Here is a 14,676-nt window from a genome sequence, read left to right as displayed (position 1 = left end):
TTCTTTGTACCATCCCATTGAAAGAAAAACAAACCTGCTAATACACATCTTCCCGAAATGGTTAACATAAGTAGTCACTTACAAACACCGTTGCGTTTCGCCACGACGAAGAATCTTTTAAAACAAATCCTCGTATAGTCCGCACCCGAAGATAGTCCCAAAACGTCGTTTTTTAAAATTTTGTCTTAAAGTGTACTTTATGTTTTATGTACTACAACCCGCACCTTTTATGGCTTCAAACATGAGCCGGCAGTATGTCTGAATAAAAACAAAACCCGTAAAATTAACACTCATCGTCCCCGGAGTGCAGTCCGGAAAACATGGTAGCCAACGTGGTTTAAACAAACGAAAGCCTAAAGAAGAAAAAAAGTTCACCTTGTCGCCCAACCTGAGGATCTTCACTGGAATCCTGTCCAGCGCCTTCTTGGCAGCACTGCACAGTCTTCTCTGCAAGGACAGTCCGTCGTCACCCCAAGCGGGAACGGAGCCACTAAGTATGCTGCGCTCAAGAGCGACGACACTTCGGCCTGGCTTAAAATCGTTGTTGTCGGTTGCCCAAAGTTTCATCCGAAATCGCGGGTAAAGTGCTACTGTCCTATAAAACTTTAAAAGAGCCCACGGTGGAGCAATACAATGTCGTCCGAGCTTCCAGACACCGCATTCAAAGCTCAGGAATTTGCATTTTCGAGTAGTAATTACCGTCAATTGCGCCCGCTCCGCACAAGGCAACAAAACAGCCGAGCTCACCAGACGACCGAGAAATAGAGTGCAGACACTCTAAGAGTAGCTGGCGCTAGGCAGGAGGATGCTCGCACACCAACCCTGAAAGTGGACTATTGCGCGAGTGACGTCTGCAATCCATCACTGTTAGCGTAACGCGAGTGAATGGATAGATGGTAGTGGCTATGGACGTTCTTAGATCTATCAGTTGACAAGCTTTGCGGAAGAGCGTCGTTTGAAAACGGTTCTTCTTTGTTGCCCGCAGGCAAGCGGGTACGGGCGAATGGTGTTCCTAGTGCCACCATCGGCGAAGCCTCCACGGGCAACGAAGAAAGACCGTTGCCTGTGGACAAACATTTGTCAATATGTGCAATGCGGCGAACCACAATAATTGCTACAAATACTACGCCAATCCATATTATTATTAGTACTAGAAATCATTTGTAAGAACAGCTGCGATAATCCTTGCACAAATTTGGTGCCCTCGACCCCATTCGCACGCTGTCTTCGGCTACAAGTCACTCAAACATCCGTGCTTCTTAAGTTGCATGCAAGGCGCTCTTTAAATCGGTTGCCACGCTTTACATAGAGCACAAGTGTCCCGGTGACTCGCAGTCCATAACTTGACGTAAAACCTCAGAACATAGTCAAATGCAACTGTGCAAATGAACTTCGCTTGAGTCATTTACACAGGGAGAGTTTGCCACTTCTGCGAAGACGCCGACGGTCTAACAACCACGGCCAAGGGCATCGTTGTATGTCGCGCTGCCGACTCGTAACAAACCGTGACCGCCTCTTTGGCTTCCCTTCGGTACCGGCTGATCGCATAACTTTGGATTCTGGATCGAACCAGTGGGCTCCTCTGTCACCGTGGAGGCGGCAGAATAGCCCACTGGTTAGATGCAGAATCCAAAGTTTCGCGATCACCCGGTACCAAAGGGAAGCCGAAGAAATCCAATGCAATCCAACAGCAAAAGCATCGTCGCTCTGAATTGCTGCTGGTCCAGTGTCTCTAGAACGTCTGGTCATGTCAAAACGAGGACAGACAGAGGGGGGAGACTTACTGCGAGGAGGTCCTTGGCGTGAATGTAGCGAAACCTCTGGACGTAGTAGAAGACGAGCCAGGCCAGGGAGATGATCATTAGGATGATAAAGGAGATGGAGACAAACAGCACCGAGGTCCGGTTGATGTTGGGGTAGGGGAAAGGCCGGTGGCTGCCCACCGACACGTGCATCACTACCCGGGTGCCGTTGTCCACCAGGCCCGCTATCTGCTCCCCCTTCTCCCGGCTGATGAATACCGAGATGATCTGGAACACTGCGCCAACGAGGAAGCAATCCCCGTTAGGCACATCGGGGGTAAAGAACCCAGGTTCCAAGATTCGAGACACAGAGAGCGTTTGCAACTCGACTGCGGACGCCGCGTGCACAGGTTGGTCGCATGTGTACTTGCGTCGCATGCACGCTTGCGAGGAGGAAAGAGGGTCAGAGAGGCAGAGACACTTGCAGGCAATCGACACTTTCGTTGCCTCCTTGCAGCTTGTATTGCAAATGCAGCCCGCGAGTCACGTAGCCTTGATCAAGCGGTTGGAAACGCTAGGCACACCAATGTTGTTGGTTGATTGGGGGTTAATGGCACATCAGCATCTAAGGCCATAATGTGCCAAGAGTCTGAACTATAGCAGTAGCTAACGTGGGGCAAGTGGGTGCCATATGGTTAAAAAAAAACCGAGACTGCGGGTAACACTAAAAAGTCTCTAAAAGTGTCAAACAGGGTATGGGTGGCATACCCTGTTTGACACTGAGGGGCTAAGACAAAAGCAGAATGCGACAAGAAGACCAATTGGTCGTTCCAACACACTGCAACAAACAGCAATCGATTGATCGATCGTCATTATTAGGATTATTATTATTATTATTGAGATGTTTCGGTACGCCTCGCACGCCTCGACACAGGTTGTTGGGAAATGCCAGAAACCCCTTGCATGCATGTTCAAGAAAAAAAAAAAAAAAAAAAGATTTTGCTTTTTTCAGGGGGATGAATCGGAAGCAGCCAACAACAAGGCTTAAGGAGCATCGATCAACGGGAGAAGCCCCAAAGATGCTAAGCCTCCCAGATTAAAGTGGGAAGCCCTTCTAGGGATTCCCTGGCATTTTCCATTCCAAGGAATTTTGCGGTACCTCCTCGCATAGCCCCTGCCAGATTGGAGCCATTTGAGCTTTGGGCAGGAGCAACGAACAACTCAACAATGAACAACCTTTTTGTTTAAGAAGGAGCACAGAAGGTACACTTGAAACTAGAATTGGCTTGCACGAAAAGAAAAAAAGAAACTGGTGCTTTTGATTCTTAAAGGGGCCCTGCAATCATAATTAAGCGTCTACCTTTTATGCGGTTCCCACGTCTCTTGGGGTTCGGGCAAGCCAGCGGGCACGGAAAGAGTAGCTAAATATCAGTGCACCATATTTTAACCGGACGTCACGGAAAACTCCTTCACCGACAAGGGCGACCCACGGTACCGAAAGTGCGCAAAATGTGACGTCTTTGGTCCTGGGCTTACTACTGGTCAGAGCCACTAAAAACTTCTTTTTGGCCGAAATACAAAATATAAGTGGCGCGAATTGTTTCAATTATTTATAAAAGTAGTTTTTGTTCACTATTATAGATGAAAAAAAGAAAGAAATGCAGTTTATAAAGTACGGAAACAAGAAATGACCCGTCGACATACGCGCCGCCAACCCGACACGGAAAAATCCCCGATGTACGCGGTGGCGCTGCAATCGTATGGACAGGAGGATCCGACCGGCTCCGAGCGTTCCGAAGGCCTTTGGCGAGAGGCTTTGTCTTGTGGTTTGGCCGTTTCACGGTATGGCAGCGCAAAGTGGCTCCCATTCTGAACTGATCTTTACCCCGTGTTTGCTGTCGTTTGTGGCCAATGAAGTGTCATGCCGAATCAGTGTTTAATCACGCAGCAAATGCAATTAAAGCCGCTTTGGCTGCCCGCTGCATACAGCCTATCCAGAACATGCTTTAGTGGCGCCCTCTCGCGCCGCCGACACGGAGCGCGGCGGCCGTGAGCGCTCGATGAGCTCACTATTCCTCCTCTAGTTCATGGCCACTCAAGCCAGGACCTACGACGTCATGAAGGAGGTTATTTTTTGCTTGTTTTTGTAATTCTAAATTGCCTATAACTTTTAAAATAAAGCGAATTTCGCAAAAAGAAAAGTTTCACTAAGTTGCTACGTTCAGTGCGCTCAGGTTCGGTGCAAATTAAAAAACAGTAAAAAGTCCTTGCAGGGCCCCTTTAAAGCACAATGTGTTTTGGGGAAGCTCACTGTACCATAAAGTTTACAAAAAGGCTGATATTGTATGTTCATAGAAGTAATAAAGGTGAAACTTGGACAGTTGAGCATGTTGGCATCTAAATGACAAAATGCAAACTGGGGACATAGAAGGCAATACAGGCGACATGGGATTTCAACATGCAACAAAACGCTTACTCGTTTGGTTTTGTTGCAAGTTGAAGGCCTGCATCATCTGTATTGTCTTCTAGGTCTCTTTTTTGTTTTCCTGAAGGAAATAAGTGTATTATTCTGGCTAGTCGTACACTGAACAACCAATTCCAATATTCAGTCTTGTTGCCGATAGTATTTTGTTGATCAGTTTCCTTGTTGCAGCAGTTGCAAGGAGCAAAGAAGTCAACCGAACGGCTCCATAATGTATGCGGGTCTCACAAATTAAAATCTTGAAGATTTATCCCGCAACAATGATGTAACATTGGAACTTTTTCCTAGTATTTCTTAAAGTGTATTGACAAAGACAATTCAAAATGACTATGGTAAAGGTCCAAGATGAGGCCTTTGCACCACCCAAGTAGCCTTAAAGGGGCCCTACAAGGACTTTTTTACTGGTTTTTAATTTGCACCGAACCTGAACGTCATACTTGGGTAGTAATTCATTTACAGTAATTGAATTGAATTACTGTAATTTGATTACTTTTCTTTGTAATTGTAATTAATTACTTTAGACTAAAAGGAATTGCAACTGTAATTTAATTACTTTCTAGTGTCAGTAATTGCAAAATTTCAGGCACAATTACAATTACAAGACTTTGTTGAGCCGACAGAACCTCACCGAAAGCCTCAGCACTCGCACAAGCGGCCTAGCGTTCGGTGACACACTCGCACACATAGACACGCTTGCACATACATGCACAATAAAAATAGTATTGCATTGTTTGTTGTTTTGTTGCTCACACTGCGGGCTGAGAGACAATCCTCTTTGGAGTCTACCAAAACGGCAGTGTGTGGCGCCGTCTACAGAGTGAGCAAAAAACAATAGCGTAAACATGCCAAAATATTGAAAAGAAAAAAAATGGAGCTTCAGCTTTCAGCCGAGCTTAGCAAGTTTAATTGTCTATGTCTGTTTCTTTTTCCGGCCAGCTTTTATGTTTTTCTTCCAGTATTGTCGCATATTTGTATCTATGTATTATTTTCAAGTTTATTTCCTGTTGGCTCTACTTCGGATATTATTTGCATAAGCATTTCGGACTGACCTCGCACCTGTGAGTATTGTCACCAATGATTCGAAAGCCTGGCCACCTGATCGTTGGAACTGTCGTCTGCTCTTTCAAACGTTTCTGACTGTCGTCCGCTCTTTTAGACAACACCGGCCCATAGACCAAATGTTGGCCCAGTACTTGCGATAAGAAGTAAGTGCAGGTCTCAAAATACTTAAGTTTTGAGGTTGGTAAGCAGGCTCGATGTAAACAGTAGATGCAAGGAGATGTTGATCATTGTTACCAGTGGCCACCACCGATTTGTTATGCCTGATTTACTTGGTCCGTCCGATTCTGCTTGCCATTTTCAGCATCAACGTCGACGATCTCCGCTATGGTTCACGCTTTTGCAGCCCGAGTGACGTCGCGACTGAAATTTGCGAGCGAACTCTCATCATGCGAATCAGGCTTTAGCATCCATTCTGCAGCGTCCATGCAGAATGAGTCGTCGCATGTCACATTATTCACACAAAGTTTTGCAGTGTAACGAGCCTCAGTAATTTCACTGAGACCGCTGAAGTAGTCAGACATTGCCAGGAAGACCTAGAATCAACAATTCAAACTCGAAAAAGGGCAGGGGGACTCACGCTGACGCCAACAACATAGCATTTCAATGGTTTGTTTATGGATGACCGCGAGCTTCTTGCCGATACTACATCACGCATGCGTGGCGCCGGTGGCGTCTGCTAGGGGCGCTCCGGTTTGTTTGTAAACATGAGTTGGTGTATACAGCGCTGTGACTTATATGCATTTTTTTTCTAGAAGCATGAAGTTTAACTGCGCAAATTTGCCACAGAATTTGTATCTTTCGTTCAATATGCTGACGAGAATATTGAAACTTGCTCTCGCCTGTGCATATCTTGAGATCATAACACACATTTGTGGGCTATTCAATGCAGTTTCGCCGTGTCAACCATACGAATACATAGGCACTATTTATACAAAGATTGAAGTTGCATACCAACTTTTTTTTCTGAAAACTGCCATTTATAGGTTGGAGCAACTCAAACAAAAATGTGACTTATAGAGCAGCAAATATGGTAGTTTAAACGAAGGGATGACCAAAACTCTTCCCTGTTATTAACAAAAAAAAAAAAAAATTCTTTCATATAAAAAAAAAAAAATAAGTACCTCTGGTTCTAGAGAGTGCAGAAGTGTTTCTCAATTTCTCAAATATAAACAGTAATGCCCAAAGTTTGCTCCTGAAGCTAAGCAATAGAGTCGGCGAAGCTTTAAAAACAGGATTCCTTTTTTTTTTTTAACTTATATTTAGTCACCGTCTGGGCTTACATTCTACCGCAGGCCGATGAGCAAAAAGGTTCCATAAACATCCTCTGAGAGATTTGCTTTCACGGTCTCGTGCCAAAACATGTGAAACCGGTCGAAGGCGGCACATACTCGCAGGCTCTAGAACAAATCTGGGCAACTATAAATGGGCTTTGTCTCAATAGAAGCTGACAAGAGAAGAAACACAGGAAGCAGGTCCCATGCGATAACAGTGTGGAATCCGACGGAATAAAATGTGGCAAACTCACAGTAAAATGAAAGTGAAAGGTTCCAACACAGTCGCCAAGATTACAGGTCACTGACCCACATTCCGACATAATACCGGGCTCGGACAAAGCAAGAAAGATAGCAAAGAGGTGTAGTTAGGCGACAGAAGACGGTCGCAACTGACCACCAACCTGCCAGCCTTTAGCGGTTGGTAGGGGACGATATAAACCAGAGAAGACGGTTGGGAAGCTCGGAAGGAATAAACACCCTTAAAAACTGGTGTTCTGCAAAACCAACACAGTACAACCAGGAAATGATAATCACATAATTGTGCTGTCCAGTAAACCTTTTGCAATGACAGTTCCTTACACTGAAACATTACATTACTTAGCAACACCGTCGCATATGCTTTTAGACCACTTGGTACAGATGCGGAATGTCAGGGGACCAAAAACGTTTGCGCTTGTTGCTCAGCGTCGACTGCCTTTTCTGGTCGGAACCTCCCACTCCGCACCGAGACACGCGGGAAACGGCAAAACGACACCTTTGCCGTCCTGTCCATTTCTTTTGGTTCGGCTCACTATCTCATTGATAACTTAAAGGGCAACTCCTCTTCATTTTCGGTAGTGAGAAAACAATACAATTCTCTTCAGTAGCATCAAGAACAACTGTATGTCAAATATTATAATGTAATACCACCTAAAAGTTTATTAATGGTGAAAATAAAATAATAATAATAATAAAAAAAAGTTGATTAAATTGGCCAACAAATTTTTTGGTGCTCCGAAGCCAACATTGCACTTTTGTTTTGGTGACGTCTAGAGTGGAGGAGCGGATTTTTCTTCTTTGCATTTTCTTTTCCAGGCAAAGCCTGCGGGTGGCACGAGCAGCGCGCTCAGTGGAAATTTGCGTGACTTGCAACTCGGAGGCTTGGCTTGAAGCAGTAGCGGGAGCTACGGGGCTGACGTCATGGCTTCTCCATGCCTCCTTGTATCCGATGTGGATGTCCCTTACTTCCGACGTTGGTCTGCACTTTAACCGTTTTTTCATTGCTTGCAAGCAATGAAAAAACGGTTAAAGTGCAGACGAGCTGGTGCAAGTTATACATGATGATTGAAAACCTGAGACTGTGGTTTGAAAAATGGAAAAATGTGAAGTAGAAAGAAAAAGGGGCAAAAAAGGGTACAATGTTGCCCGCCTTTGCCAAATTTTCGGTTTTGGTTTCGCTTTTGAAATTATGGTTGTATCACAACTGCACGAAAAATATTTTAATTTTCATCATGAGACAAATGACGAAGGGTCGTTCATGAGTGCTTTTCAATATGAGATTATCCAATATCTCAAAATTTTCCAAATTGACCCGAGGTGCCCTTTACAGGGATGCTGAACCGAAATTCAGAGCTCACAAAACAAAGCTGCGATTGGTGGGATGCTGGAAAACCTCTAAACACCACTCATACAGTGATATCTCTAACGGATGGCCGTATTTTTTGGAAAAGAAGTGGACGATTGAACAAGGCCGACGAGACATCTTGCGTCACAATTCTTTTTCTATCTTCTCTTTGTTTTGTCCCCTCGAACAGGTGAACCGAAGCGAGGAGAAAAGAAGCGAGGCCACTTCTCCTTGCTCTCTATTGTTCCAGGAGAAAGTAAACATCTTTGGCAGAAATCTGTCTGATATGGGAAAACAATACAAAGAAACAAAGAATTCTCAAACCAAAAGCTCAGAAACAATCAATTCCCAACGTTTCGGGGTCAAGTCGACCCTGAAACATTGGGAACTGATTGTTTCTGAGCTTTTGGTGAGAGATTTCTTTGGTTCGTATTGCTCCAGGATAATCGTGACGTCCCATTCATTGCTTGATCGTGCCCTTCTTTTCCAAAAATATGGTGATTTGTTTGAGATATCGACATAAGAGTGATGTTTTACAGTTTGTAGTGTCCCGTTCAACGCTTCTGCGGCCTTTTTTTGTGAAATCCAAATTTCGGTTTAGCATAAGAAACGCAGGGCATGCCTTAATAAGTCCACACTTCTTCGTGATCAGTTTTTCGTCATTCTTACTGGCGAATGCAGCAATTTCATTGGCTGCGGAGAGGTAATACGATGCGGTGGACTCGCCCCGCCCAGCGTCTCATAAGCCATCAGCGACTGTAATTAAAACCAGGGTCCTTATTCATATCACAGAATGTCTGGTGTCTGCCAAAGCTGTCGAACACTTCAAAGTTTTCATTTTCCCGTTGATTCGGAGACTGAATACAACCAGAAAAGGGCAACAGACGCGCAAAAAGCCAAAAGATGGTTGGGAAAACCTCTTGTGCAGTGAGTCGCCAAGCGGCCAGGAGAGTAGGGCAAGAGGCTGCCCGTCCAGAACAACACAACACGCGATAAAGTCCGGCGAGATAAGCAGACCGTCACTGAACGAGAGCTTATCGTCCAGATTAAGCAGCGACTCCTTCTCGGAAAGGGACGAGAAAAGACGGCCTTTGTGAAAACTTTCTTTCCAAGCTCGCGCTTCCCCTCGCGTGCCGCCCACATTTTCCGCGGGTCAGGTTTTATCTCGGCGGCATGTCGTGCGCCGGAAATCATGCAACACGGGGGGGAAACAACCGAACGGGCAGGAGCTCCGAGAATGCCCGGCTGCGGCCGCGGACCTGCCGCACCCACCACTCCGCAATCTATTCCTGGACTTACCTGTGGAATGTCTACGCGGTGTCATGCTTCCGTTACTGCGCACCGACCGAGTGACGTGCCGCATTGCTAATGCCGATGAAACGTCACGCAACAAGCCCGGAGGCAAGCAAAAGGAGCTCGTCGGCGCTTGTCCCGTATACTCCTTCGCTTGTCTTTGTGTTCTTGTGCGCTGTCTCAATAATGTTCCTCATGAACCAAATTGCCACTTAAGTTCAGGCAACATTGCTTTGGCGTTCTCTGTTACCGACCGTGGCCCCTGACCACGTCCTTTACGGGACAAGGATACCACAAGGCGCTCGCGGTTGTCCTACCTTTGGCATGACCCTGCTGCCCTTTCTAGTTCCTTGCATGCTCGTGTACGACACACGACAACACTGTTATTAAGGCGCTTTCGCACTTGCGATGCGCAACAGTTGCGCGATTCACTAGTGATGTGCGACAAGTGACCACTGAGGTTCACACAGTGGTGCGATTGGCAGGTCGCTTCTGGGAAGTTCTTGGGAATCACGGTCGAGTCCGTCCTTACCGCTAAAACCCAGGTTCGCATTTCGCTGCTTTTCCATTTTCCTACAGCTACGTGTGCGTCATTTTCGTCGCGATAGAAAGACTAGATATTGCAGAAGTGTTGTAAGTTGGGCGAGTTGGTATGATGACACGATGAACAGAACAGCGCACACAAAGACAAGGACAGAGAAAAGGAACATGCAGGACACGCGAGCACTCGCAACTGAATTTATACACAAAAGTGTATAAATTCAGTTGCGAGTCAGCGCTTGTGTTTCCTGCATGTTCCTTTTCTCTGTCCTTGACTTCGTGTGCGCTGTTCTGTTCATCAAATCTAGATATTGGCAGGGGTCCTTCGGAACCGTACATTCAAAGCACAGTCACAACATTGGTGTTAAACTCAATCGAGCTTCCGCAGTACGGTACACACCTATTGAGCCAAAAGTCACGAATTAGCTGCCAGGCCGAGTTCTTTTTCGGGCGCTCATTCGAATAGGAGTGCTGCTGGTTACAACAAAATGGGTACTGTTTAATAGCGTTACCAGAGCCGCCAAGGAGACCTCCACAGCTCCATATCCACAGCCACTACCGCAAACCGTTGCAAAAGTCATACTGGAAGCGACTGCCCTGAACCAGTCGCTTTTGAAACAAAAGCTGTCGCGCGACAGTTGAGACTTGCAAGTGTGAAGGCACCTTTACTGCAAATGTGACATTGCCAATTTTACTTCGAAAGGGTACTGGTAGGACCCACGTATTCCCGCTGAGGGGAGTGCCCAAAATGTGCATTTTTCGTCACACTAGTACAGAAAAAAAATTTAAGATTGCCCGTTCGCGTCAGCAGTGCCATGCCGAGCACACTCCTGCAGTGCAGTGTCAGAGTATAACTAATCGCTGAAGGCTCGTGCAGCTGGAGACAAGTTAATTAGAGGACCTACCCGCCACTCTAAAGCGGTCAGACACCATAAAAACTAAACCTTACCGGCAGTAAAAACACAGAAAGGAATGTGTCACTTCGTCTGTCATTGTGTTTAACCTTTCAGCAACGTCCGATTGCAACCAACGTGTTCACTCATGGAAACGTCGACAGGAAATGTAAGCAGACGTCATGAAGTGCACAGAACGGTTGCTTTGGGTTCGGGCCAAACACTAGCTCGGCCGAGGGACTTCTTCGACCGGTCGGCAAAAACGCAAATGAGTGGGACGTCGGTGTAGCATCGATCTGCTTGCCTGTCATCTTCCAACTTCAGTGGCATCTGGGATAGTGATTTGTTCATTCCTCGTGATGTTATGCTGCCGCAGCACGTATACCTCTAATGCACCAAACACTAACCATTGCAATAGGAGAGGGATAGAGAGAAAGCAACTCCTATACTCTATTGCACCGTAACTTGGCGGACCGCGAAAGCTTTTGGCCCTAGCGTGAGGGGGCCTATTGGCTCACTGCATCACGTGACAGCTCTCCTCCGTCGGAGGGGCGACGCGTGAACAGCTGCGTTGCTCAGACTGTCTCGACGGGGCCATAGTGTTTGCTCTTTGCCATGTTACGGTGATGCAAAAAAGTAACATGAATCTGGACTTTGGTTTTCTCACGCTTGGCAGAGGGCACCAGAAAAAGACGGAGGTTGAGCATGAAACACAGTGACAGCTGTCATCCGCCGAAAAATCTAGGCTGAGTGTAAAGAAGCAGGTATGTCTTTGGAGGCTGAAATCCTGTGAGATGCATGGCCAATTACTCTCTGAGCGGGAGTGCGAAGATTATTTAGAAGTGTTCTTAAAAGAGGTCGCAAAGGTATGATTGTCACTCGGGTTCATACAATGAACACGTACAAGAAACAAGCGTGCACCAGATAAGCAATCTTGGCAGCGTTCATATGCTGGGATGTCTTCTCTTGTGAAAGCTAACTGTGTATGGCCTACCCACCGGAAACAGTGTCACCCGAGAGAAATGCCCTTTGCGTTTCACATTTCGGTAGTCATACAATGAAGATCTTACAGCATGCACTTTGGTACTGAATACTTCATATTCTTTTTTCACGACAATAAACTTGGTAAAAAAAAAAAAAAAGGTTGTTTTTGATTTTGAATAGGAACGGAGACGAAGGAGCCTACACTGTTCTTCTCAACAATTGAGCGTTCGTCAACTGACGTCCAAAGCATCCCGTTTAAGTGTGAGAAAGGTGCGGTTCCATTCTAATGTTTTGTGCTTTCTTAGAAAACAAAATGATACAAATGGAAGCTAGGCAGATATCAGCAAAAGGAAGCTGGAGACAACGACATCCCCGCCCGGCTTTACGAGATGCTGAACAGGCGCTTTGACGTCAACTCTTTCAGCCTGTAGTTGCGACATCCGCGTGCGCGAAATCTCCTTAGCCAACTTCGCCCTCAAATCGACCAGCAGGCCATGCCACTACCAGATGTCACCACTAATACATTTCACTTTCTTTAGTTTACGATCATCATTAAATAACTTCGCTTCTCTTTCAAGGTTCAGATCGCTCGCGAGAGATATCGACCCATAACACTAATGAACAAACGTGACGATTATGTGAATTCGCAGTTGTCCGAACCCCTTTTCCTACTTTTACGGGGCTAAACTCGACCAACAAATATTGAGCGTCTTATGTATCCACGAGAATGCGGCTTGGTCGGAGATGCAGAGATGCGCTGGGAGGGTGACTCCCGTCGCATTTGAACCCAAGGTCTGTTCCTTCGGCCTCGCGGGTAGGTTCTTGCGAAGTTCTCCGCACACGGAGTCTTAGGAAAGCTCTATAACTGGGTTCGAGAAGCGACTCAGAGGCCGCTCGGCGTCGGGCAGGTCTAGTCGAGAGAAAGGACTCCCGCAGCGCGCGCGCGCCATGGACCTCCAGCCGCGCGTCGAGGATCACTCACCTTTGTGACGCATCTTGACGAGTCTATTGCCCGGATTGTTGTTGTACACGACGGCTCCCGAGGCGTTGGTATTGACCGCGTGTCGCATCTTGACCGATTCGACGCAGTTGCCGTGCTGTATTAGGGCTATCCAGGGCTCCTGCGGTATGTTGGCCGTGTCCAGCGGCGAGCAGGCGTCGTGCGCCGTCCAGTTATTGCTCGTCACGTGAACCACGACCCCGCTGACGGAGCCCACCTTGCCCGCGCTGTACTTGCCCAGTTCTTCGCGTTCGGACACCACCAGGCCCGTGGCCGGGCTCACGTAGGTGATGTTCACGATCGCGGTGTAGTACTCCTCGGCGTCGTGCGCGTACGAGAAGTCGGCCCGCGCTCGGTTCAGGAGCAGGAGGAGTAGGGTCGCCACCTCGGGCCCGCATGGAGCCGTCCACCGGGCCATCGGGCTGGAAAGCCGAGCTACATCGGGTGCCTACGGGCTGCTCGAAGACTGCGACCACCATAACACTGGCAAGATTTCATGCTTGCTTTCTTCACGGCCACCGAGAGAAAAAGCGATGCGGATGGAGGAGAGAGAGAGGAGAGAAGGGATAGAGAGGCACCGAGTACGGTTAGAGCGCTCTCAATCGCGGGTCCAAACGTCGGCGGGCATTGTGTGGTTTCGGCGGCCATTGTTAGCCGATGGGGAAACTCATCCGCAGGGTGTCGAACCGAAATGTTTTTCGTTCCGGTTTTCGTTCCGGTTCAGGAAAAACGGTTCAGCTCCGGTTCACCTCCGGAGTGAAAAAAATAAAGGTTTAAACCGGTTCGAACCGGTTCGTACTCATATGCTACAAAAACAATTGACGACAGCAAAAGATAAATTATGCATATTTTATAAAAGTGTTGCATATAAAAAGCAAAGTCTCACATTACTGTGTGGAACGAATGAGCTAATGCTGGCGCACCTCGGGACCTGGGTGAAAGTGCAGTTTAATGTCAGGCAGCTGACCGAAGAGGCAGGACGTCGTCAAGCATATGCGGGAAAAGACGGCACCTCTGAGATGATGAAATTAACTTCAGTGCAGAAAAGGCTCGCTCCACGCTGACCTGGGTCGCAGGCACTCCCGGGGCTACTTGAGCCAATGCGCAGAGTTCTGGATGGCACTCCCGTCTCTCCTCCCAAAACTGCATCACGTTAGCCTCCTTTGAAGGCCGCGGCTTTTTCTTTAGCATTTCCAGAAGGCATGCTATAAAAAGTGGGCTACTGGTACCTCGAACGTGCACGCTAGCCTCAACCTCTTTTTCCTCGAGGAGCGGTTCCAGGGCGTCTTCCAGATCTTCTGGAGCCGCCGCAGTTTCAGAAGGCAATGTAGAATCTTTCTCGCATTGCAGAGCTGTGATCCGCCTGCAAGTCTTTGTCAAATGCAACGTGGCCCGGTACTTTTGCTCAGGGCTGAGAGGAAGGCGGTAGTGGGGATCCATGTACACAGCTGCACAGAAGACATCCGTGTCAAGAATTTGTCGCTTCCTCTTTTTCATTGACTGGATCAAGGCATTTTTTAACGGAGACGATATCTTGGAAGTGTCCATGGAATATCGCAGCCATGCGCCGTTGAGATCTCCTACAGTGAGCTGTCCCTTCTGCAATGGCTTCGTCGCCACTCCTGCGGGGCGAAGCGATACTGCGAGCATTTCGACTTCCGCCCACAGGTCTTCAGTCGACCTGGAGCCTTCTTCTTTTGAGAGCAACCCTCCAGCGAAGCCTTTAGTTCAAGTAGCCTGGTGAGCGAGCATATATGCAGCTTGGACATCCACCGCGTTGGACTATTAAGCATTGGTTTCCTC

General features: G+C 47.3%; 1 protein-coding gene across 2 annotated transcripts in view; it reads right to left on the bottom strand.

The window, feature by feature from the left end:
- The window catches only part of LOC115324537 (RING finger protein 150), a 33,966-nt gene extending 20,543 nt beyond the window's left edge, over positions 1-13,423 (bottom strand). For both annotated transcript variants that reach the window (XM_029985184.2, XM_040216229.1), the window contains exons 1-3: positions 12,856-13,423; positions 1,785-2,038; positions 376-447 (exon numbers count right to left, since the gene is read on the bottom strand). In XM_029985184.2, the coding sequence (XP_029841044.2) occupies positions 376-447; positions 1,785-2,038; positions 12,856-13,291 (762 nt within the window). In that variant the 5' untranslated portion in view covers positions 13,292-13,423. The remainder of the gene's footprint in view (positions 1-375; positions 448-1,784; positions 2,039-12,855) is intronic.
- Between the last annotated feature and the right edge of the window lie 1,253 nt (positions 13,424-14,676).

This window comes from Ixodes scapularis, unplaced genomic scaffold (genome assembly GCF_016920785.2).
Source record: "Ixodes scapularis isolate PalLabHiFi unplaced genomic scaffold, ASM1692078v2 PGA_scaffold13__105_contigs__length_92229423, whole genome shotgun sequence".
Classification (NCBI taxonomy): domain Eukaryota; kingdom Metazoa; phylum Arthropoda; class Arachnida; order Ixodida; family Ixodidae; genus Ixodes; species Ixodes scapularis.
The sequence above is the reverse complement of the archived record's forward strand: the minus strand, read 5'-3'. Positions and strand labels throughout refer to the sequence as shown.